General features: G+C 38.9%; 1 protein-coding gene and 1 long non-coding RNA gene across 3 annotated transcripts in view; one reads left to right on the forward strand and one right to left on the reverse strand.

Moving 5' to 3' along the window:
* Positions 1-19214, reverse strand: part of LOC106076612 (ras-associated and pleckstrin homology domains-containing protein 1-like) — a 113785-nt gene that overhangs the window by 42755 nt on the left and 51816 nt on the right. The window contains exons 1-2 of one of the 2 annotated variants that reach the window (XM_056012375.1): positions 4211-4308; positions 1998-2722 (exon numbers count right to left, since the gene is read on the reverse strand). In XM_056012375.1, coding sequence (XP_055868350.1) covers positions 1998-2078 — 81 coding nt within the window. In that variant the 5' untranslated portion in view covers positions 2079-2722; positions 4211-4308. Of the gene's footprint in view, positions 1-1997; positions 2723-4210; positions 4309-19214 lie in introns of those variants that run through there. The other variant, XM_056012374.1, reaches the window with a different exon arrangement.
* LOC129923095 (uncharacterized) lies at positions 12773-13580 on the forward strand. Its single transcript, XR_008775012.1, has 4 exons — positions 12773-12930; positions 12997-13161; positions 13294-13326; positions 13393-13580. It is a non-coding gene; the product is annotated as an uncharacterized LOC129923095 (long non-coding RNA).

Below are 19214 nucleotides of genomic sequence, written 5' to 3' on the forward strand. Positions count from 1 at the left end.
TAATATGTGTATAAGTACGATGTGTCATATTACTATGTGTATAGCTACGATGTGTCGAATTAATATGTGTATAGCTACGATGTATCGAATTAATATGTGTATAACTACGATGTGTCGAATTACTATGTGTATAGCTACGATGTGTCGAATTAATATGTGTATAACTACGATGTGTCGAATTACTATGTGTATAACTACGATGTGTCGAATTAATATGTGTACATACATGCTAATCACGCCTTTTTAGTGTGTGGCTTAGTGGTGAGAACTGGCCCTTGGCTACCTATCAAGGGGTATCAAGTTCGAAATCCGACACGCATGAGTTGGCTGGGCGCCTAAAGGCAGCACAGAAGTCTTCTTCCAAATTTTTAATTAAAATTTAGTTTAAATTTGTACTTCTTGCAAAATAAAGTTTTTAAAATGAATACATTTTTTGATGACTATGAATTAAAAATTCGATTTAAACATTTTATTATTATTATTATTAAGTAGAAAGTCAATGTCTCAGCACATTTATACAGACATCGAAATCGAAAGTTTCATGCATCTAGCTATAATAAGGGTAAGATCTCACTTAAAAATCTAGAAAGAGAAAAAAAATTCTGAAATACTTTATTTGAATTAAAGCGTGGCTTTTTAAGTCAAATTTAAAAAAAAAAGTGTTTTATGGTCTCTTGGCCTAAATTGAGAACCATTGCTCCTAGAAAACCTTTCAAGTCTTTACTGCTCATCAAAAAAAGCCTCAAAATTGTGTCAAAAAAAAGTTCAAAGTTGATTTTTTTTTTACTTCTATAAATAGATCAATATCAGCCAATCCAAGTATATAATGGTGTATTGTCCAACGTATGAACTAGTGTGTGACTGTCATGTTAGACAGTAAGTACTAGTGTAGAGCCAGGAGAGGGGTTAAAACGGAGAAAGAACAATGTTTTATTATACTCGTGAATATAAGAGGATCATAAGTGAAAGTATCATTGAAAAAAGTTCGTGCGTGTGTGTGTGGGAGACTTGCGAGTAGTTGGTAGATTTAGCACAGTCTAGACTAGCCTTGAAACTTCATTAGAGAGACAGTTGAACATTAAAGGATATAAAAAATAGAGAGCTAATTGCGTTCTTTTGTGTGTCTACTTATTATTCACTTCCTGTCTCAGTTCGCCAAATGAACCAGTTGAACCATTTCAACACTTGAACCAGTTCATCACATCTTCCAGTTCATCACATGAACCAGTTCACCACACGACCCAGTTCACCACTTGAACCAGTTCACCACTTGAACCAGTTCACCACTTGAACCAGTTCACCACACGAACCAGTTCACCACTTGAACCAGTTCACCACATGAACCAGTTTACCACACGAACCAGTTCACCACATGAACCAGTTCATCCCATGAATCAGTTCACCCCACGAATCAGTTCACCCCACGAATCAGTTCACCACACGAACCAGTTCACCACACGAACCAGTTCACCACACGAACCAGTTCACCACACTAACCAGTTCACCACACGAACCAGTTCACCACATTTTTCTTTGATAAACCTAATTAATTCTAATTAATAATAATTAGGTGAATGTTTTTGCAGTCTGAAGATAAAGAAGAGTGCGTTACTTCCTATGACTACTCAGAACTAGCTATGCTTGTCGTAAGCACGTAGTACTGGTCTTATCTTATCTTATATAATACAGACGTTACTTCAAAAAAGAAGATGATTACGTCCTACGCGTCATGCATTCAGTCATGCCTATTAACCAATGACTTAAATTCTGCCAAGTCACTGGTTTTCCTGACTAGCTCAGGCAACCCATTCCATGCTCTAATAGCACTAGGGAAGAAGCAGCATTTATACAAATTTGTCCTAGCATATGAGGAATGTGCCTTTATCTTTGTGGTCTACCAATATATAGACACGATATTAGGAAGCGAAAAGTAACTATCCTACATTCACAGCTGTATTGTAACGACTCACTGTGGTATATCCAAAATATTTACTCACCGTGGTATGTCCGTTCAGTTGAGGCGGCCGGTACATGTACATCTCTCTGGGAGATGGTGGGAAATGGCTGTGAGGATCCATGTATTAGGTCACCGAGTTATCCAGACACACTACGAAAACAAATGTATGTTCGTGATTGTATCCACACTCTGTAAGTGGGTCAGTGTATCCACACTTTGTAAGTAGGTCAGTGTAGCAACACTCTGTATGTAGTCCAGTGATTCCGTTTTATTTTTTAGGTCACAAATGTAAAGCTTTAAGTAGGTCAGAATAATCCACAGTAACATATAAATAGGTCAGATAAATGAACACTATCCATTCTCACAGCGTAAGTAGGTCACAGTTATCAGGCCCCTCTGATCTACAACGTTAGTAGGTCAGGCGCATCTACGCTTTATATAGATCAGTTACTTAAACCAATTATACATTTGCAATCACGCTGTTCAAAAACGATACAACCCGTAATCGATTCTCTGCCTACACCAGTGACAAGCGATCCCGTCCTGTCATAGTTGTCATTGAGGAAATGCTACGGCAGTAGTCGACATACAGAATAATCGATGCCATATAATGCTTGTCAGTATTGCGTTTGGTCTCACCCCACGTCATTTAAATTTTTTTTGTCCTCACGTGACGAGAACCAAAGATGGCGACTACGGAAGTGACGAAGTGGTCCCAGCGTCCCTCAACACCTTCACGACGTCAGCATGGTGGGCGGTATCTCTCTGTGGGTGAAAGAACAAGAATAAATTGATAATTGAATATAGCAGCAGTGAAACATCAATTCTATTTTTAGTACAGCCTATCCGTATAAGCAGGACGTTGAGAAAAGTGTGTGTGTGTGGGGGGGGGAATAGTTAGTCTAAGACAGGGGTTCTCAACCTGTGGGTCGCGACCCTTTTAGGGTCGATTGACGATTTGCCAGGGGTCGCCTTAGACCATCGAAAATACGGATTGTTTTTTGTCTATTCTTCTATTGCTGTGTGGATGGGGGTCGCCGCAGAGTGTGGATTGTAAAAAGGGGTCGCCGAGCTTAAAAGGTTGAGAACCGCTGGTCTAAGAGGTAGAAAGAAAAATCTTAAGTTTTTAATATGCATATAACTCATTCTACGTTTTACTAGGTGTTATAGTGTGTGCGTGTGTGTGTGTTTCTATGGTGATAGTGGGGAAAATGTTAGCCATTGGTTGTGAATGATGCAACATAGGTGGCTTTATCGTCATTTGGTCCTAATTAGGACAGACGACTCCAGAACGTGAGACTGAAAGGTTGTGTTATTGTAATGAGTTTCTTGAAAAAAAAAAAAGAATGAATAAAGACTAGTACATTTATTTGATCTCACATCAACTTGATTTTATCTATACTGTTATAACTCCGCAATGCGCGCCGCCATCCAGGCTAGTGCTACAAGGTGCGCACTGTGATAGACTAGACCTAAAAGGATGTCAACATGAGAAAGGAGAATGATTTCCGCCCAAGTAGAGAGCCAAAGTGAAAAAACTGTGCCTAAGATAGATGTTGTTTTGTGTACCTGTGATGTGTAAATAAGCATCTGTGTCTCGTTGACTTGCCTCCCTTAAGTCATTACAATATGATAATAAAAGTTAGGCCTATATTTAGTATTGTTCACAAAGAAGTCATTCAGGTTATTTCAAGTGTATTAGTTAAGCTATAATACGCCTACATCGGTTTAGTTGTCTGCCAGCAGTTTGGTGCTACAAGTCAACGACCGTCAATAACACACTGTCCACAGGTTGCGACATCGCTGGTCAGTGTTGAGGCCTTCTGTAACGGTTGGCCTTCTGTTTAACAGATTAAGAGACCAAGTAAAGATGGCCACCGGGTCACGTGATACACGCTTCGGTTATTGCCACAATGGTTACGAATTCGAGCACATCCTACCCCCACACCCCTAGACGACCTGCTAGAACACAAAAACATTCATTTTTGAATGGATGAAAATTACAACATCCCAGCCTTCCACAGGGCGACTGGGGGTGGCGACGGGCAGGGTTCAAACCAGGGACCAACACCACCAGGCAGCCATCCGAATAACTAAAGTTTTATGTTTCTGCAATAGGCTCACATATATATATACAAATACAACGCGTTCATAGAAATCACATACAATTGGCATGCTACAAAGTCTCTTATAGCTATACTTATTGAAATTGAGTAATACCATAAGTTCATAACACTATAGCTGTTTACATACCAATTCGGTGTCTTTATTAGAGTTTCATAGTCAAGCATTCTATATATCATGTCCAGCGAAATAAATGTCATAGTAAACAAACGCGTTCGTCAAATACCAACTACTTCTTAACACAGCACTTAACTGTTACGTTCCCTTCAAAGACTTATTTATTACGATTCTGGTTCTCAACTTGGGGGCTGACCCACCCCAGTGGTAAAAAACAGCGCACACACAAAAAAAAAAGCAACTATTAAGTGGATACTTGAGATACATTAAAATAGAATATTTATTTGACGGTTTGTTTCGTTAAGTTTGTAAATGGGACACTGCTTCATTTTTTAAAATATTCTTATGTCGTAAAGACAAAGATGGTTGATGAAATGAGAATAGCTGGCATGGTAATAAGTGGACTATAGAGGCCGACATTAAGGAGATGTGAGTATTTCTCTGATGTACATTCGTTTGTTCGGATATCTCATCGCCTCTTTCTCTGTGAGACGCATGATGTAGTTTTGGTAGCGCAGTGCGGCTTGAAGTCGTAAACAAACGAATCTGTAGTTAGCGCAAATTTTAGATTACTTTAATGAAAGGTGAAGGACATTGATGGTCTAGCAGGAACAGAAGAACTAGCTGACAGGGTTACTGCAGCGATCGGACCCCATGACGACCTGCTAACTAGAGTGAAAAAAGGCAAGCTCAAAATCTATGGCAATATTGCAAGATCTTCGGGACTAGAGGAGACCTTCCTTCAGGGAACAGTACCAGGAAAAAGAAGAAGAGGCAGACAGAGAAAGCGATGGGAGGACAACGTAAAAGAATGGACGGGCCTGCCATTGAAAGAGGTTCTAAACAAGGCAAAGGACAGGGAGGAATGGAGAAAGATAGGCGACCAGTCTTGCATGATGCCCCAACCGTCCAGCAGACTAAGGGATAGGTAAAGGTCAAGGTAAAAGGTAAGGAGCATAGAGATGATGAAAGGGAAGATACGGGAACATGTAGGTAATGGAACAGTGTGGAAGGGAACAGAGAGATAACAGAGGTAAGAGAACAAGGAAATAAGGAACAAAGAGATAATGGAAATAAGGGAACAGGATAGGGATATAGCAGAGAGGGAACAGAGAGATAAGGGAAATAATGGAACAGAAATGGGATACAGCAGGAGGAAACAGGGAGAAAAGGGAACAAGAAATGAATGGAACAGAGAGGAAAGGAACAGAAAGATAAGGGAACAAAAAAGGGATATAGCAGGAGGGAACAGAGAGATGGGGGAAATATTGGAACAGGAAAGGGATGAAACAGAGCAATGAGGTAAAAAGAGACACGAGGGAACAGAGAGACAAGGGAACAGAGAGGCGAGGGAACAGAGAGACGAGACAGTTGTACAATACCGTTTAAATTATTGCCATATAATAACAACTGGGGCTATACTAGAGGATGTCACATACAAACACAACACATTTAAGAGGGATTCTTGTGTATCCGCCTCTGACCTGTGGTTAAGTATACATGAGCGCTATGTGTGTGTGTGTGTTTGTTTCCCCTAATTAGCCAGGACGTTGATGTAACTGTGTCGTGTTGACCCTGTGCCGGATATTCAAACAACACATTACACAGCAGTCTGCCAGCTTACACACAGCCTCAACTGCCTTTGTCTAATAAATAGATGTTTATCTACTTCTTCATTTCGATTTCTTTCTAGAACTCATTCTCTCTCTCTCTCTCTCTCTCAAACACTCTTTTCTTTCTTTTGCGCGCTCTCTCCCCCTCTCGTTCTCTTTCTCTCCCTTTTTTTCCTCTCGCATTATCTTCCTCTCTTTTTTTTTCTGTTTCTTTTTTCTCTCTCTCTCTCTCTCTATCTCGCTTCATCTTCCTTTCTCTCTCTCTCTCTCTCTCTCTCTCTCTCTCTCTCTCTCTCTCTCTCTTTATTTGTTTCGTTCTGACTCTCCCATTCCAAAATTTTCCTTGATATTTAAACACGTAATCCTACCCAACAATAAGATTGTTATCTCCCTATTTTATATTTAAAACTGCTTGACCAAGATTTAACTTACTAGGCAGTTATCCATTCCGCGACAGAATTAAAAACACAGAAATACACACAGGAATAAACCCAGAAGCATATCCTATCTTATAATCTACGTCTACAAACATATCCAGCTGTGTGTGTGTAGTTTCTCTCTGTGCATTTATTCCCTTCAATCATTATTATTGTTTTTGTTTTTAAATTTTCCAAGAGCGTTTCCTGTTCTACAAGAAAGGTTTCCATGGTAACGCCTGACATTTCGTGCGCCATTAGTAATTAAGCGTTGTCAACTAAAAACAGGAAAAAAAAAGGCAGAAAGTTTTTGTTTAAGGAAAAACATAAATACGGATAAATTTGAACCATTAATTTTGGTGTCAGTCTGGGAACTGTTCAAACTTCAAGAGAATGCTTGGCTAGAAAGATGTTACGATTGTTAACAACAGAGGGTCAAATAATTGTATTATAGTTGATCTTCTCAGCTTGCAAACTCTTCATCGTGTCAATCAACAACAAAAAGAGAAAAAAAAAACCTTGGTGGGTGGGTGGACACTGTTCTCGAAAATATCTCTAACCATTTAGAAATGTTCACAACTAAAGTTAATCACAGTTCTCTGCTCTTTGGTTACATTTTGGTTTTAAAGATCTTGTGGACGCTCTTGAAGCAATAAAATTGAGTGAGAGAGGAAAGAGAAAGCAATATGGTGAAATGTGAAGGCGATATAGTTAAAACTTTTAAAAAATTAAAACAAAAATAGGATTACAACTCTAGGCCCATGTAGTTCTCGACCATCGGCCTGTCTGAACAACTGAGAAGGATCCAATGTGTTACATCTCTATCACCTATAACTTATCCTCACGGCGGACACGGCTGTTGTGGCACAAAAGAGGAATATGGGTGTTTCTCCTATGTGCTCGACCTTCTGCCTCACCTCTAGGGACAATCACAAAGTAAAAATAAAAATTTGATGACAAAAAAAAAAGTGAAATCTCAAACTTATGAAAACATGTCCTGTGGTTTTGGATGTGGGGTAGGTCGATCCCATAAGCGCAAAGCACTTAAAATATATTGGAAGTCGTACACAAAATGAGATGTGTGAATGTTCCTATTTCTACTAACAACACAAAATAAATATTGTAGATTGTGGTACAAATAGGCATCACTCAACGAAAGAAATGAACAACTACACAAGTTTAATTATTAACTATGAGAAAAAGACATATAGAGAGCACCATTAAACATGACACACAGATCTGTCTTCCTGCCTTGGACCCAATTCAGCAAACACCATTGGCCGTATCTTAACTGTCTCTTCTAAACAGTTCGTTCATACCCCATGCTGAACGGTGTTTCGGTGCGCATAATTAGTGTCATCTTAGGAGCCGTGTTATCATAATATTTTTCTAGGAAGTGTCTTTATAGTACCCGATGGGAATGAAACAATGTATTTTAGGACACAGGATCATATCACGAGATATCACTGACATATTATCAGACACGTGCTGATCATTAACTTAATACATGCTTTAAATTTACCTAAAAAAAATACAATAAAATAATTTTAAAAAAAAATGGCTCTGCACTGTGGAGACGTGCAATTTGTGCTTTCAAATGGAATTGTATTACAAATTTCCTTATAGATAATAAAGATTATTATTATTATTATAATTATTATTATTATTATTATTATTAACTCACACTGGAGTGCATCAAAAAAAGGAGGAAAAATGTATAAAACGGATAAGAAAGTTTGAAACTCTTTTTTAAGTTCCTATTCCGAAAATGGATGGCTGCCTGGTCGTGCGGTTTGCGCGCTGGACTGTCGTTCGGACTTATCGATGGTCCGGGGTTCAAACCCTGCCCGCTCCCATCCCCCGTCGTCCTGCGGGAGGTTTGAACTGGGAAGTAAATTATCTTCAACTCTGAAGGAACATCCGAAACATGTCAAACATTTTTACAATCAAACAAAAGATCGATTCGGATCTCAATGTCTTGCAGCTTATTTGATACAATTTATTTTCCAGATTTAGAGTCACATAATTCAAGTTTGTTTTTAGAGAAACACTTTGAAGAAAAATGTATTTTATAATTATTTATATTGTTTCGTAGAATGTAGTAAATTTTTTAAAAAAATATTGTAGTAACTCCAGTGGCGGACTGAAAGGGTTAATGTGTGTGGGACCTACTGGTACACACGACTCAGGCCAATCACACAGGTCAACTGGTCAACGGCTGTTGAACAGGGGACAGTAGGGCTACTGCTAGTGCACGCAAGTATGACCCGTGCCGTGGTCATGTGACCGAAAGCCTTTACGGTCGAGAGACAATGTGTAAAGAAAGGACAGTAGAGTCCAGGACAGCAAGGCAGTAAGGACAGAGTGCTACAAAGTGAAGTCCTTGAAAATGTAGCTGTACGAGTCTAGAAGTAGACAGAGAAAGACTTGTAGTGTCTAGTACGCAGTTCTATTGTGTTAAAGCATTTGAATTTGATGTAGCCAGTTGTGTTGTATTGGCTTTTCATGTATTTGTCATTAAACCGCCACATCGTTTATTGAAGCACTTGTTGTCAAGTTCTTGTATTAGATGTGTTGTGTTGTTGAGCAGTGTTTGTAGAAGGCATGATTGAGAAGATCGTAACAATATATTCATCAAAGGCCTATTTATATATGTTTTTTTTATTTAAAGTCAACCGTAATAAAAGCATGGTAGAGCCTTGATCGTATGCACCAGACTTTTTCTTGACTCCTGTTCGAATCTTAATGTTGCCTAAAAAAGTTAACCCACTATTTTAAAACCAAACGAGACTGGACAGACGGCACGACAGAAAGACAACTTATATTAATTGAATGAAATCAAGTTGGATAAAAAAAATTACATCATATTCTTATAGCACTAACAAAGTGCAGCACAAACTATATTTAGATAATTTTTTCTAGGCCATCACGACTCTTTTATTAGCTGAAACCAACAAAGACCCATTGAACTGTGACGTTGAACGCATGTATTAAAACAAACTCAAACTTTCTTTGTTTTCAACGTCTGCCTATTTCTATGTTTGGATCGTACTCCAAATGTCACTGTGACCCTATTATTCTAGACCTGGAACAGCTGTTTCGTGTCGCTAGTCATAATGGAAAAGCCCCAAAAGTGGGAATTTAAAAAAATGAGGTCAGACTGTCTTGTACGTTCCGTGCGTTGCCTTAAGTAAGATTAATATGTTCTTTAGCGCAACCATTCAGGGCACTTGGGGATGGTGATGAGTTGGGGGTTCGGATCCCAGAACATGGTTGTTAAAGCGGAAAACGCATATCGCAATTTAAGCAACTTTAGGATCTTTGGGTTGACGTTCATGTCAGCGGCGTATATATCGCATAGATGTTCATGTCAGCGGCGTATACCTTGCATAGATGTTCATCTCAGAGGCGTTTATCTTGCATAGATGTTCATGTCAGCGGAGAGTACCTAGTGGGTTGTGGGACAATTGTTTAACATGTTATTTTATTTTTGAAGAATCACTAAATTGATATGTAAAACGCTAATTTAAAAAAAGTTAATTAACCCTTTCAGGCCTTGCGATTTAAAGAGCAGATGATGTGACAGTCGACGGTTAACGAGGATGTCATGTGGTCAGCACAACCTCCAACCGGCTTTACTCTCGCATACTAATGTCAGGTGCCTATTTGAGTTGGGTGGACACAGGAGCTTCCTAAAAATCACGAAATTCAAAATCCTAATCATCCTCCTAGATTTGAACCCGAGATCCGTTAGTTCGATAGCTAAGCGCTATAGTATACTACTCAGCCACCAGGCCGCCAACGTAAAACGCTCAATGTTATTGAAGATATTGGAGGATAAGGCTTAGTATAATTGTCATTTGAGCTTTTATTATTTTTTTTTTGCGTACTCTCGTACGGATAGAAAAAATCGTTTATTAAAAGGAACTTAACTACAATGTAGGTTCCATTTTGCAATGTCTACTCAATTTACTGAATGCAGCGATACCACTCTCTGTGACTGGCAATACTAATTCTTTTTAGATATAGACTATATATTTATGGCCTTTACAGGACGGGTTTAAAATATCCCAGGAATAATTTTTGGGGGCCCCAAAGCTAGTGGAGTTCCTAAGCTACAGTTTGTGTTGCCTTTATGTAAATCCAGTACAGGGCCTATAATCGAGTCATTGAGATCTATTGCTGCCACTCTCTTAGACTGATCTTTATTAGTATTATTATCATTATGATTATGATGATTATAAATAAAGGTTACGTCTAATTACGTAAATCGTGTTTGTAAGAGACCTGGATATAAATCTTAAGCATACGTCGACACACACATTGAAACGTTGGAGAGTTCTGGCTTGCCAACAACTTGCGTTGACGTGAGGCGGTGAAAGATCTACGTCAGAGAACATAGGTCAGTGCTGGCTGACAATGAGATGATTGACACGTCATTATCACCAATTAACTTCAGGCATTTCTCTTCAGGGCCGGATTTTTTTTTACAGGCAACGCAAACTATAGCTTAGGGCCCCAAAAAATGCTTAGCATTGACATATAACATCTGTACTTACAAAAGAGCCCCTAAACAGAACCCGTATCTCAAATAAGCTTTTCAAGTCTAAATACGGCACTGCCTTTATTGCTTTACTCCTATTTCAATATGCCAGCTTTCCCTTTTACATTCTTTGCCCAATGTCAGGTCACCTGTTTCTGGGGCAGACGGTTAACGAGGGTGTCATGTGGCCAGCACAACGACTAAACGACTTTCCCCCATTAGAGCTGGGTGGACTCAGATGCGACCTATAGATCCCGAATTTAAAAATCAAAGTCTTCACCAGGATTCAAACCCGGGACCACAGGTTCGGAAGCCGAGCGCTTTACCACTCAGCCACCGCGCCTTCTTAATGCAGCATTTTTGCACTCTTCAAGCTATTACAAACAGCCACTCCAAGAAATGCATTCTTTTTATCAATCTACCTAGAGATTTTTTTATTTAAAAGAAAAAAAAACGGCTGATAATGTCTACCAGACTTAATACGAGACAGGTAGATCTAAAATTACACCTGAAACTCGTGTCTGGACTCTGGACACATACTTGAACAATACAGACGTTAAGAGTTCAAGGTCGAAGCCTCCACCAGTCTTATCGGAGGGGGGGGGAACTGGCAGAAGTTTGTATGTTTTATCAAATTGGGGCTGATGACATCATTATTAAAGCAGTTGGCAAAATGTCGACACATTATCTCAGGTAACAGATAATTTAACAAGTCGTTTAGAAGTGCCGAAAACTCGCGAAAAATAACACATTAGCCTTGACCAGTCTATCTCTCTCTACATATATTTAGGTCTATGGTGTAGCGCGTATCAAATTAAAGAACTCTCTTTACAACTAAAACCAGTTTGCGTGCATCTCAAAGATAGATATTTAGTGTTCGACGCTTAATTTAGTAAAGAGACGCACTGAAGTTGACCGTCTTTGAACGCGACATTTTTGTGACAACATTATCGTCTTAGACTTCTAGGAACAGTTACTTGTAGACAATTAAAGGGATAACATCATAACATACTTAACTACTCGACTGTGGCCCATTGTGTATCAAAGTTTGTTGTTGTGTTATATCAAGTCTGGACTTTGTTATTCTGTGGTGACCAGTTTGTGATGGTGTATGTTCAATATTTGTATCTCGCAGTTGTAATACACAAGACAGTACACCCAAGCATCAAAGTTCGTATCAAGACAGTACACCTAAGCATCAAAGTTCGTATCAAGACAGTACACCCAAGCATCAAAGTTCGTATCAAGACAGTACACCCAGGCATTTAGGTTCTTATCAAGACAGTACACCCAAGCATCTAGGTTCTTATCAAGACAGTACACCCAAGCATCTAGGTTCTTATCCAGACAGTACACCCAAGAATCTAGGTTCTTATCAAGACAGTACACCCAAGCATCTAGGTTCTTATCAAGACAGTACACCCAAGCATCTAGGTTCGTATCAAGACAGTACACCCAAGCATCTAGGTTCGTATCAAGACAGTACACCCACGCATCTAGGTTTGTATCAAGACAGTACACCCAAGCATCTAGGTTCGTATCAAGACAGTACACCCAAGCATCTAGGTTCGTATCAAGACAGTACACCCAAGCATCTAGGTTTGTATCAAGACAGTACACCCAAGCATCTAGGTTCGTATCAAGACAGTACACCCAAGCATCTAGGTTCGTATCAAGACAGTACACCCAAGCATCAAAGTTCGTATCAAGACAGTACACCCAATCATCTAGGTTCGTATCAAGACAGTACACCCAAGCATCTAGGTTCGTATCAAGACAGTACACCCAAGCATCAAAGTTCGTATCAAGACATTACACCCAAGCATCTAGGTTCGTATCAAGACAGTACACCCAAGCATTTAGGTTCGTATCAAGACAGTACACCCAAGCATCAAAGTTCGTATCAAGACAGTACACCCAAGCATCAAAGTTCGTATCAAGACAGTACACCCAAGCATCTAGGTTCGTATCAAGACAGTACACCCAAGCATCAAAGTTCGTATCAAGACAGTACACACAAGCATCAAAGTTCGTATCAAGACAGTACACCCAAGCATCAAAGTTCGTATCAAGACAGTACACCCAAGCATCTAGGTTCGTATCAAGACAGTACACCCAAGCATCTAGGTTCTTATCAAGACAGCACACCCAAGCATCTAGGTTCGTATCAAGACAGTACACCCAAGCATCTAGGTTCTTATCAAGACAGTACATCCAAGCATCTAGGTTCTTATCAAGACAGCACACCCAAGCATCTAGGTTCGTATCAAGACAGCACACCCAAGCATCTAGGTTCGTATCAAGACAGTACACCCAAGCATCTAGGTTCTTATCAAGACAGCACACCCAAGCATCTAGGTTCTTATCAAGACAGTACACCCAAGCATCTAGGTTCGTATCAAGACAGTACACCCAAGCATCAAAGTTCGTATCAAGACAGTACACCCAAGCATCTAGGTTCTTATCAAGACAGTACACCCAAGCATCTAGGTTCGTATCAAGACAGTACACCCAAGCATCTAGGTTCTTATCAAGACAGCACACCCAAGCATCTAGGTTCGTATCAAGACAGTACACCCAAGCATCTAGGTTCTTATCAAGACAGTACATCCAAGCATCTAGGTTCTTATCAAGACAGCACACCCAAGCATCTAGGTTCGTATCAAGACAGCACACCCAAGCATCTAGGTTCGTATCAAGACAGTACACCCAAGCATCTAGGTTCTTATCAAGACAGCACACCCAAGCATCTAGGTTCTTATCAAGACAGTACACCCAAGCATCTAGGTTCGTATCAAGACAGTACACCCAAGCATCAAAGTTCGTATCAAGACAGTACACCCAAGCATCTAGGTTCTTATCAAGACAGTACACCCAAGCATCTAGGTTCGTATCAAGACAGTACACCCAAGCATCTAGGTTCGTATCAAGACAGTACACCCAAGCATCTAGGTTCTTATCAAGACAGTACACCCAAGCATCTAGGTTCTTATCAAGACAGTACACCCAAGCATCTAGGTTCTTATCAAGACAGTACACCCAAGCATCTAGGTTCGTATCAAGACAGAACACCCAAGCATCTAGGTTCTTATCAAGGTACTGTACAAATTACATCAACCACAACTAGCATATACATCGTTACAGTAGTTATTAGTTCAGTAAAATATGTAAAAGCTGGAAATTTAAAATACTTTTAAGAGTGGTCTCTTTAGGACACGAAAACTTGTTGCAAGTTTATTGAGGCTGGTAGCTGAAGCCTCATTGTGTCTCACTGCGCTGTTAATGCCCCGGCTTTAGCTACAGCCTATTTGCACTAACATGCTTCGGTCAAGAGGAAGCTACTTTAAGAACAAAGACTTTGTTTCTGTCCGGCCCAGCCAACAATAAAATCGATGAACGACCCAGTCAAAGGGACTCTAATGTCATTTCATTCGTTCTCACACCTCCCGCCATCTTGCCAAAACTTCAATCTCTGTAGCGTCTTCCTGCCGCCTTCCTCACCACTTCCCACCCACAATGCCTTCTCTTTTATTTCCGGTCACAAGGTTTTGGAATTAAGCCTGACCTTGAAAAGGGCGAAGGTCGTAGAATAAATCGGGCGTAACAGTTGGCCACGCAATTTTCTTGTTCAGTTTTGAAAAAAAAAAAAAAACAGCCTTAACTTTTACAAAACTGAAAACGTAGTTTTAAATAAGAAAAACATTTTTAAAATACTTTTTTAAAAAAGTTTAAATAAAGTGTAATGGTATCAATTAGTTTGGACATAGACTATATATTACAATTGGATCAGTCATGTAATTAACTTTGCAATATACCTAGGCTATAGAAATAATTTTAGCAGTTGGTTTTGCTCAGCGCAATTTCATGCTTTTAGCTTTCTCAATACGCTATGATCCTATCATTTGGTAATGTATAATACATATAGGGTATACGTTCCGATATGTTAAGCGTATGAGGAGGTCAGAGGTCATAATGTATGTACAGTATAGCTGGATGTCAATTTTAGGTGAAAATGAGCTTTTCATTAAATTTTATTCACGAAAGGATTTGGGTCGGGAGGGGGGGGGAGTCGGGAGGGAGAGTTTTTTTTTTTTTACTGTAACCAGCTCCCAGTATTAACCTGCTGCCCACTTCAATCTCTAGATTCCTTCTTGAGAAATAATCCTGGTATTACTCCATGAGCATATAAGGTTCACATTTTCGTTCTCTGAAGATCTGGATATTTGATTGATGCTTACATACATCGCACTTCTACGGGGCTTCTAAAGACAGTCCCTATGTGTGACACAGTTATCGGATCTTCGGTATTATCAGAGTCCTTATATGTGCAGTAGGAATGAATGATTATGTACATAACGTCTACAGAACTGAAATAATATGGTATGTTACGAGACTCTCGACTGTTGTTTTTCATATATGATCTTTGTTTAATTCAAATGTAACATTATTATGGTATTATCTTTTTTTTTTAATATGTAAAAAAAAAATTATTATTATTTTCATTTATTCTTACGCCTTTTTATTAATTAATAAAACTATCAGGTAACATTTGTGCCATACGTCAATATAAAACATTCACTATCTCCCTTCCTATTTTAACTAATGCATAATTAGTGCAAATAATGTGTCTAATTTATCAACTTACCTCCCCTGGATCGATTTCTTTACGCGTACTTGCTGGACGCTAAAAATTATCGTATTAGAAGTTGCGGTGGATTTCAACAAAGCTACTCGACCATCTCAACGAAGCTAAACGAGCCGTGTGAAGTGTTATTTGACATTCTGAGGATATTTACGTAATGTTTCGGTGATGCCACGCGTTCATACGCTAAGGAAACGAACCCTACGGCTCATAAATTTTAATTTTTAAAATTTTATCTCCAGGGCCGGCCTTAGACAATATGAGGCCCTAAGTGAAGTGAATTTTATTGCCTCAATGAAATAGAAAAATTATTTAAAAAAAAAAACAGCGTAAAAACTAAAATTACGCAATTTATTAAGAACCTAGTGCACTCCAACAATAACATTGAAGTTTCTCTATTTTTTTCTCTAAAAAAAATTGTTTAGAAGAGTCCTGTGCGGCGCCCCCCACCAACCGAAGGCCATAGTCGGCTGCCTAGATTGCTCAAACCAAATCGGTATAACAGTGTGAGATACAGAGGCGTTCCTTAGCCGAGACTTAAGCTGCCAGGTGCTGATTACTATGACACGGGGAACCACTGCGCAAGGATTAACCGTTTTTTGACTTCTGCTTGTGTGAAGTAAAAAAAAAGAATGCGCGCCAGAACTCTACGGTTCAGATGTCGAGAGATATTTCTGAAATACGTGACCAGTGAATCCACTCATCGTTTTTGGGTGGACAGTTTGTTGGACCTACTGACCAGCTGTCGACGGACTAGATTGAATGAGGGCGTTGTCGATCGTGTCCTGGTGCGTAGGGTCGGGGGGTAGTCAAGTCCAAGGCTCCGGACGGCTGGTCAGTCTGGTGCTATGTGGGCTTACGTGACACAAACAACAATGCCCTGATCAAGGCGTGATATAGGCCTAAGAAGATATTGTGAAAACAGTCTCAAAACGTGGATTTTTTTTTCGGAGGGGGGGGGGGTCACGCAGAATAGACAGTGTCACGTGATAAATGACACATCTGTAAATTGTTGACCTTAGGAAATGGGAAGACCATGGAAAAGGCAAACAGCAAATGTATAGACATGTCAGAGCCAAACTGCCTCTCCAGTGCTTTGAAATGGTAATTTATTTACAACATTTGAAACGACAATAAAAAAAAACAAGCAAAAATGTAAAAAAAATAATACTTAAAAAACAAACACAAAGTTTATGTAGGGAGAAGAGCTCCACATTTACAGCCACCCATCTCAATACTATAAGATTATTTTCCCTTTTTTGATATCCAAGAAAATTTGTTAATTACCACGATTAATTAACTAATTTGTTAATTTTTTTATTATTTTATTGGTTCATGGTTTGTTTGGAACAATGAATAATTGTGAGAAAATTTCAACTTGATCCGAGAATGGGAAGCGGAAGAAAGAAATTGTGTTTAAAAAGTTGTACCAGACAGTAGGAGGGGATGTTCTAATTATAGACTACTTTAGTAGAAGATTACATTGCCAAAAACACACAAGACCAAACGATACGTTCCATGTTTTCAAAACAATTAAGGTTAACATTGTTCAGAAATGGTTGATAATTAGGTTGTCTGTTGTTCTTTGTGTTTGGACACATGTACGCTCAAAACAAAGACTGAAAAATATGAATTTCAAATAAAATGAAGTAAAAATTCAGAGCACTTTCCGGTTTGAAAAATATTCATAAAACAAGTCTTCCCATTTATGAATACAATTAATCCTAATCTGAAATTGTTTGCACTCACCTCCTTGTCATCTTTTTGTTTAATACTCTCCTATAGTTATAGACCATTTTAAATTCTGCCAATTTATTAGTTTACCCAATCGGCTCAGGCAACCATTTCATGCTCTAATAGCACTAGGGAAGAAGGAGTATTTGTACAAATTTGTCCTAGCATATTGGACGAGGAATGTGCCTTTATCTTTGTGTCTTTCAGAGTATTTTATTAAATTTTGTTTTTGTATTTGAAGATTATGGTTCAGTGTTTTATGTATAATGGCTACTTTACTTTTGAGTCTTCTCTCCTGAAGGCTTTCTAAATTTACTGATTTTACTAAAGGTGTTACTCTAGGCCCGGGGTCGGCAACCTGCGGCTCGCGAGCCACATGCGGCTCTTTGGATGTGAAGCTGCGGCTCTTTAGTTCCATACGCAAATATTATTTATTTTATCGAAACATTTTTTAAAATAGTTCTGAATCGTTTAACAAGGATTAGGCACTGATTTTATCTCTCAGCCAATTGTACTCTCTTTTTTCACCACACCCTTCCCCATTACACGTGTCGTCACTGTTGTCAGTCCGTCGGAAGCTCTCGTCCGTCGACGGATGTTTCTATGTAGATTTAAATTCGCTTCCGACGCAAGACGAATTGGCATCATCACCACTCGCTTTGGTTGTGACATATAAGTTTGTTGTTTCAAGTAAATGAGCTAGAAGCGATTATCTTCTCAAAGTTAGAAGCAATCTACAAGTAATGCTAATCTGACAAGTTTTGCATTACCACTAGAGATTGCACAAAAAGGCAAACCATTTACAGATGGTGAGTATGCCAAAGACTGCTTCCTACGTGCATCTGTAGAACTGTTTTGTGATTTCAAAAACAAACCAGAAATCTTGAAAAAAAAAGAAAGATTTGCCACTATCCGCTAAAACAGTACAAGATAGAATAGCTAAAATGTCTTCAAATGTAACATATTCGCAGATGGAAGATATTTAACTTTCTTCTGTCTTATCACTTGCTAAGATGAGTCTTGCGACACAAAGACACGGCACAAGTTGGCCTTTTTGTCAGGTATATGTCTTTCCAAGGTCCAAAAGAACTTCTAGGATTGCTATCAGGACAAACTACAGGGGAAAATACAGCAAATGCCATGCAAAAATACCTTGAATAAAATAAGCTCAATTTAAATAAAATCGTTTCAATAGCATCTGATGAAGCCAGAAATATAACAGGAAAAAATAAAATGGCAATAACGATACATCGAAGCAAAATAAAGCGCGTAATCTTACGTTTGACTGAAGAATGCATCAAGAAGCGCTTTGTGCCCAAACAAATTCGGCCGAATAGTTGAGTTCATGAATCTGGTAATCAAGACTGTTAACAGCATCTTGTCAAAAGCACTCTACCATCGTCACTTTAATTCTTAAACGAAATTGAGCTCAGTATTCCGAGCTCCTTCTGTCCTAAAAAGTGCGATGGCTTTTCAAAGGCTGAAACTTTTGCTTTGTGCTTGAATGAATTACATACATTTCTAAATGCAAAAGACATTAGTCACCCTGAATTAGACAACGACAAATAGTTTCGCAAATTTTACTTTATGGTTGATATAACAGAGCTGAATCTAAAACTGCAAGGAAAAGGAAAACCCATCCTATGGTTTGTTAGAAGAATTGGTTTGTTTCGAAGAAAAAATAATTCTTTTTGCAGAAGCTATTCACAGCGGTCAGTTACTTCATTTTCAATGTCCAAAGTAGTATCGCGATAAAATCAGTGCAACTTTTGACACGATTTACTTCAGCACAGTTATAAAAAAAAAAATCTTCGGATCGACATATTGGCGTAAGAGAGCGTTCTCTTGCATGATTATAATTAATAGTTAATGTCACGTACACTGTATCGATATTTAGCCAAGGTCTGCCGGCAAGGTCATCTAGCTCGGGAAAAAACAGACTTGTAATTACTTTCATTTTCAAAATGAACTTCATTGGTTTCGAAAGTTAATTGTTGTACATTGGTTTGCATTTATTGGTTAGATCCAAACCAAGCGGCAATGAGATATGAGTCACATGGCAATTCGC

Source organism: Biomphalaria glabrata, chromosome 15 (genome assembly GCF_947242115.1).
Source record: "Biomphalaria glabrata chromosome 15, xgBioGlab47.1, whole genome shotgun sequence".
NCBI lineage: Eukaryota > Metazoa > Mollusca > Gastropoda > Planorbidae > Biomphalaria > Biomphalaria glabrata.